Here is a 7265-nt window from a genome sequence, read left to right as displayed (position 1 = left end):
CGCCGGCGACTTCGACGACGGGTTCCTGCGAAGGAAGCAGCGCCGCAACCGCACCACCTTCACCTTGCAGCAGGTAGGGGCCCGCTTTTCTCTCCCCCGGCCTCTACCCCCACTGCCCCCTGCTTGCCTTCGCCATACCTGCTCCCTGCCTCCCCCATGCCTGTTCCCTGCCAGCTCCCGACCTGCTTCCCGCATGCCCCATGCCATGCCAGCCTCTTCCTGCCTGCCCCGCTGCCCCGGTGGCCCCGCTTTCCTCATCCATGCCTGGCAGACACCCCCGTGGGGCCGCCGGATCCCTCAAGGAACCCTCAAGAATCTCTGCTCTCCTTCCCTCCCTCAGCTCGAGGCCCTGGAAGCCGTTTTTGCTCAAACCCACTACCCCGATGTGTTCACCCGGGAGGAGCTGGCTCTGAAAATCAACCTCACGGAGGCCAGGGTGCAGGTAAACATCCTGGGGAATTACTTAACTCGGATGTTCAAGCTGGCAAACTTTTTTTTTTTTTTTTTTTTTTTGACATCATGACTGCAGAGTGCACATTTGGCCAAAGAACGCAAATGAAGACGATCTGTCATTTTCATGATGCACTTTAATAACATCAACATAATGTGGAATATTAGATTAGGTTGATTAATCGGTCATTCATAATTAACTAGTGATAATGTTCTACACTAATTTGTCCGCGTCTCCAAGGTACTAAATTACATCAATGCACATCCATTTCCTTGCTTTTGGAGGGGGGGCGTGGTGCAGAGAAAAGAGCTGAGACGTGATTCTCCAAAGCAACTATGACCACTGTCAAGCACTGGGGTTAGCCAACTGCAGGGAGCCCAGCTGCCAGGAAGAAAGCTTCTTCACCTCTTCAACTTTTCTCCCTTTCGCCTTCTTTCTAAACACTTAATTTAGGCAGCTAAAGAGCCTGCAGAGCAATTCCCACACCTTTAATATGATCCAATAAATACCATTGGCCATGATTACTCTTTCCACAGCCACACTTTTCCACTCCTTCCTTTCTTTCTTCTCCTCACCTTTTTCCTTTTTTTTTTCCTTATTTCCATATGTTTGTTTTTCCATATCCAGTCCATGTGTATGTCTACAAGCTCTGCTAAGAGCAGCAGTCCCCTGCAGTTGTCAGAGATAGATCCCTGTAACTCTTCAGGCATCCACCACAGAGTTGCAAACCATGTTTTGAACACGATTATGCATTCATTTTTATTTATGGAGGTTTTCTGCACGCTGTTCTTCTATTTTTTTAAATTTAGGTGCTTGGGGTTAAGACTATGCAAAGATCTAATTGTAGGAAATATAATAGCTTGCCTTTTGTTCCCTAGGGTCATGTTAGTATCTCTTAAAACCCAATGGCTGAAGAGAGATAATGGAATTCACCACAGTAAATTGGGGATTGTAAACAAATTATTTCTCCTATAATCAGATTATGTGATCCTGATTATTAAATCTGAACATGAATCATTGGTCATATGCGGGCAAATTAAACTGATTATTATTTGGAAATGAAAATCTCCTTTTACCACTGCATTGTAGGTACTGGCTTAAAAAAATAATAAAAATGCCATTTTGGCTATTGGTGCCTAAAGACTGAACTGCAAATTGAGATAAATGGGACAATTATTGAGCATTCAGAAGTGGAAGATCATAACTTCTTCCTGAAAGGTGCAAGGGTGAGATAGGGGTGGTGACAATTAGATTGCTGAGGACTGGTGTTTAGCCTTGTTGTTGGCTATTATGCAAACAGACAATAGATGCAAGCATTTGTTTAGCCTGCTTTCATGCAGGGACATGGGGAAACACAGAGGATGGGAGATATGTTTACATTTATACCCCTTGCTCATTCAAATATGATTAATGTGCTATAAAGCAGAGTCTTAATCGAAGATGATGTTGTCAAACAATAACTAAATAGGGAAATAAACGACTTCATCATGCTCTTTCCTCAGAAGCAGGCGAACTGTCAGTGCAAAGTCATTAAAATATGATAATGAAAAATAGCTCAATTAAATATTGTTATAGCTGTGACCTTCATTCAATTAAGACACAAGAAAGTGTCTTCATTTTGCTTTGCGTTTAACTGCTCTAAATTTAGAATATAGATAAAATCATTATTCAATGTTTGCTGATACATGCAATTAAAAGGCAGCTAACTAAAATGGAATTGGAGAAGGCGAAGAATAATAATAACAATCTCGCCTATACTTGAATTCATGTATTAAAATGTGAATTTCCTGACCTTAAAAGAGGCTTGGCATTTTCCACCTCAAATATGGTGCTTTCAGCATATCAGCTCCGAGGTAAATGGAAAAAAAAGTTTTTAGACTAATAGCCAGGTGATAAAATGAAGAGTATGAATATTTGTTTTGCATATGGAGAAAAAAATAAAGCTTGGAAACTGGTGTTCTATTCTGAGGTCATAGTGTGGCCGGAGGTGGGGGCAGTTGTACGAGCACACTATTAAACTGCAGAATGATCTTCCAAAATTAATGTCTATCAACTTTTGAGTCCTCTGAATGCATACTGAACATGAAAGGAAGAACAGTCAGTAGCAGCCCTCTCCAGAAAATAGGCTGGATAAGATGACCAGATAGATACCTTTTCATTTCTGACCTCTGATTCTAGCAGCAGCTGATTTAAAGACTTATATTTCGTCAGAGTGCTTAGGTAGGTATTTAACACCACCCCTATAAAAAGGCTTTTAGATGTGTTAAAGCTGAGAAATCAGTGAGAATTAAATGTGTCTGTAAAGGCTTGCACACGATTAAATGCTTTGCTAACTGGCACAATAGTATCAAAATACTGCTTTTTAAGTTTTTGTTTTAACATGCCTTTTGAAGGTCTTTAGACATTTCTGGCTTGTTTTCGAGACCCAGCAATATCACAGATATGAATGTAATCCTAAGAGTCAACTAGAATAACAACAGGGATACGAAATAAGAGGAAGATTTAGACGAGCTTCTAAATGTCAGATTTCACTGGACTAACAATTTACAACCTCCTTGCTTCACATTTGGCTAAACACAGTTTTCACCCAGGATTGCTCTTCTGCTCCAGGTGTGGTTTCAAAATCGAAGAGCTAAATGGAGAAAAACAGAGAGGGGTGCTTCTGACCAAGAGGGCTCTAAGGAAACCATGGCTGAGGTGGCACCTCCTGCGAGGAATTTAAATTCCCCTTCTCCAGCAGATCAAACCAGGAATAAAAAAGAGGGTCTGGAGATCCAGCAGAGGTAAGAGTAATACAGGATATCAGCTGCCTGTCTGTGGGGCAAGAATGCCTCATATGTGTGTACATGCATACAGATGTGCTGCTATGCCTTGACCTACAGGTATCATCTTTAGAAGATGAGGTGTTTCTTGAGCAACTCACTGTTGCCTGTGGAGATGCTGAGAAGCTGGTGGCTGTGGGAGGCTGATGTTGTCCAGCCTTGGTCACATCTAGTTGGACACTGAGACACCAATGTGTTTGTGTGCAAGCACAAATGGAATCAGTTGGTTCTGGTTTTACAAGGAAGTTGTTTTCTTTTTTCCATCAGCCTGAGCCGAGCAGTGGGCCCTACGGGACCTTTCTTCCCTTCCTGCCTGCCGGGGACTCTTCTCAACACAGCCACCTACGCACAAGCTTTATCCCATGTCGCCTCTCTAAAAGGTAAATTACTTTACTTAACTTCAGGGACAAGCTCCAAGAGCATCCCTTTCAAGCTAAGTGTCATGGTCCCACTGCCCACTGTGGGGAAACCTTTGGGAAACGGTGGATCCCTCTTTCTGTTTAGATTGGCAGTATTTGCACTGACCAATGCTGCACGTACTGAAGTGAGTTTCTCGTTGTATCTCATAGCATCATTTGTGGCAAAACCCCTTCATTTTATTCAGACAGTTACTTTTCGTTAGGTCAGGGTTTCTCTCAAGGAGTAAGACAGGTAGGGCTTGCTCCTTTAGAGTTTTTGTTGCATATGCTTTTTTTTAAGAGTTAAATTTATTCTAATAAATTAGTTATATCATCCTTTTGCATTATGTAGTACCTGGCACCATTACTGATGCCTCATCCGCTCTTTGCATGTGGTTTCCTTTGCAGTGCATCTGTACAATCCAAACCTTTCTCTTCTTGGACAGTTGGTCCCCTTTGAGAACTTGAATAAAGCATGTTCCTGGGGACAGGGGAGGATACAAAGTAATTCCTCATTGCCTGGGACCCAGGTTTCAGGAAGGGTACATCCCGTGTCTGTATACTTTCAGTTTCCAAAAAGCAGCAGTATGCATCTTTTAAAAATAAATCACCTACTGATCCATTAGCTGTTCTTAGTCTAACAATTTATAAGACTAAGGGTGTAAGCAGGATGAATTCAATTTATAGATTTATAGGATGCAAAGCCTCATAGCAGTGCCAAGCACAAAGAGGCGCATACATTTACTCTGTGTCCCGATGTGCTGCAATAACTTGTGAGGGAAGTTTCTCAGTTAAAGACCCACCACTATGAAGAAAAATGTCCTCTAATACATCCCATTGTATTCTCTGGCATACCTCATGCTCCTTGTATTCCCAGTTAAATCAGCACTGCCAAAGTATATTCCTGAAGCAAATGTTTGGAACTCTCCTGAGTTGTGTGTTAAGTCCAGTGTCCTGCCCCCTGCACCCCCTTCTCTCCTGTCTTTCAAAAAAAGCTGAAGCCAGACACACCACACAGTTACTGCTCTTTTGATAGGTGTGGGACCTGGAATTCTGGATCCAGAAAGGACACACAGGTGTGACCTGAATCCTAAAACTTAAAGGCTTATTGTCACCTGCAAGTGGGCGCCAGCTCTTTGGAGTGCCTGAGTCCTCTTGATCTCTGTCCTGTAAAGTCTTGGGGCTGAGAATTTTGACTTCTTCCATTAAGCAGGAACAGCCTCTCTGGAGTAGATACAGCTGAAATTCTTCAGGCAAAAAAAAATTGTTCATCGATAAATGTAGTCCCAGACAGGTTGAAAAGTGTGGAAATAGGGTTGTGTTCAGTGAATAATTCAGATGGAATAAGGGGGTTTTCGTCCTTAAAATTTACATTCAAGGATTTTCAGAATTAAATGCATCAATATGTTGTTCTCACCTGTTTCATGTTTAAATGCAGCTAAATTTTAAGAAAAAAATTACCCAAATAAACAAAGCCAAGCAAAATGAAATAAAAAAGATTTAAAATTTGTCGTGAGGGGTTGGTATTTTTAGTTGGTTAGTTTTCTTTTTTTGTTTGGGGTTGGGTTTTCTTGTTGTTGGTTTTGTTTGCTTGCTTTTAGTTTTCCTTATTTGGAAGAGTTCCTGATACTCTTTTCTTTGATTTTACATCTTAGCCACTAAATTGAGAAACTAATAATTTGCTCTTTTTTTTGCTTGATTGAAATTTTACAACCTAGGGGCAGAAAAAGTTCTATTCCTGAATCTTTTGTAGATATGAAATAGTCAGTTGCCCAGACTAGGAGACAGTGTCCCTGAAAAAATGGTCCCAAATGTAAATAGCGATATTTTTTTTTATAATTTGTATAGGGATGGTCAGTTTTCAGATGCCTGCATATTGTCTTGGTGAATGTTGTCAGTTATACATGCAGTTCATTCCTGAAATGTCTGTTTTATATTTTCTGCCTGGCACTAGAAATCTCCAGATACATGCAAGGGGACTGGGATAAAGTAGTGTATTTTGATTTTATGAAATCCAGTTACAGGTTTGCACATCCGCGTATCCACCTACCAGGAGCTTTGTGGAGCTGCCTTTGCCTGTCAGTGTATTGTTATCCTTGCAAGGAACTGGGGAGTTTGAGGGGAGCTCTTTTTCTTCTGCTGCTAGCTCTGCTGCTAGGGCTTAGTAATGTCAAATTTTGGCTGTGGGGTTAAGAGGAAAGAAATTATCGTTATAAGAGGGACCACATTTGATAGGTACAAGCAGAGAATAATTGTAACATCTTTCTTGTGATATTGATATATGGAGTATTGTCTCCTCCTTCCTTGGCTCATCTCCACAAATTCCTCGTTCCCCATTTCTCCAAGAGTAATTCACTTGTGCTGGAGTAGGGCTGTGCACAGCAGTCACTGAGTTTGGTCCTATTAACTGGTGACCAGAAAAATCTCTAGAGCTTCTGAGTGGACCAAAGGAATCACGGGCCTAATGCACAGTTTATTTTTCTTTGGTATGGAAACTCCAGGTGAATGACTGTTCATTTAAACCAGTGTATTTGAAAGTATAACCAAGCTCATGTGCCAGTCTGGAGGAAAAGATAATGGTTGTGGGAAGGAAGGGAAGGACAGGGAGAGACACAGTGTTCACAAAACCTTAATATGACTGTCTTTGTCATGTGCTCAGTTCAGTTTATTTGACTCTCCCTTCTTCCTTTTGAGACAGGAGCTGTGTGCACATGGGCCATTGTATGTGTCCTTATATGTCTTAATTAAGGGACCTAAGCTTTTCCCTTGAAAATCTAGTTGCATTTTGCTGCAGAAATGATGCCAGAACCCTGCCATCGTGAATCTGGTGGCGTAGGAATTTATGTCATGCAAATCCCATACAACTCAGCACAGGGCATAAAGTTATGAGCTGTTCGTTTTTTGGATTGCTTGGACAAGGGAAAATCCAGCAAGTAGAAAGGTTTTCCAAAATGTTGCAAGTTTTATTGAAGAGTGAAATGATTGAGGGGTCTTCCCAGTATCTGTCTCATGCCAACCATGCTTTGAAACTACCAGGAATTCTTTGTGCTTTTGAAAGCAAAACACTTGCTTCAGAATGAAAGCACTATTTCACTATGAAAGGATGCATGACCCTGCTTTCTTCTATGCAAGTGTCAAACTAAATGCAGCTCCTCTATGTGGATCTTGTAAATAGATATGTATTCCCACCACTGGGAGAATAATCCTGGCCAGTAAAGGGAATCACATTCTTTAGTACAGCTGTAAGGGCTGCTTGCAAACAAATGAGCACTCTCAGCACATCAGGTTCTACTAGGAACTGCAGGTTGTTTTCTTATTCTTTTGAAGAGACAAGATGGGCTTTGTTGAACCTGTGAGCCAACATTTTGCTGGTGTCAGTGAGTAATATTTGAATAATGCTTTAGAAGGAGACCATTAATATCAATACAGTGAATAACAAGTGATGATGGTGATGTAACTAATTAATAATTATTTTGTGCTCTCAGGGACCATTTTCATTCTGTCATCTGAGAGTTCTCCATCTTTAGTAAAAAAACTAATACCTCTCTTTTTCTCTTTCTCTTTCTCTTTCTCTTTCTCTTTCTCTTTCTCTTT

At 41.1% G+C, this 7265-nt stretch overlaps 1 protein-coding gene across 1 annotated transcript in view; it reads left to right on the top strand.

Moving 5' to 3' along the window:
* DRGX (dorsal root ganglia homeobox) overlaps positions 1-7265 on the top strand; it is a 17070-nt gene that overhangs the window by 447 nt on the left and 9358 nt on the right. The window contains exons 2-5 of the mRNA XM_017725856.1: positions 3-73; positions 341-442; positions 3062-3234; positions 3541-3653. Coding sequence (XP_017581345.1) covers positions 3-73; positions 341-442; positions 3062-3234; positions 3541-3653 — 459 coding nt within the window. The remainder of the gene's footprint in view (positions 1-2; positions 74-340; positions 443-3061; positions 3235-3540; positions 3654-7265) is intronic.

Source organism: Corvus brachyrhynchos, unplaced genomic scaffold, assembly GCF_000691975.1.
Source record: "Corvus brachyrhynchos isolate BGI_N302 unplaced genomic scaffold, ASM69197v1 scaffold61, whole genome shotgun sequence".
In the NCBI taxonomy this organism is placed as follows: Eukaryota; Metazoa; Chordata; class Aves; order Passeriformes; family Corvidae; genus Corvus; species Corvus brachyrhynchos.
The sequence above is the reverse complement of the archived record's forward strand: the minus strand, read 5'-3'. Positions and strand labels throughout refer to the sequence as shown.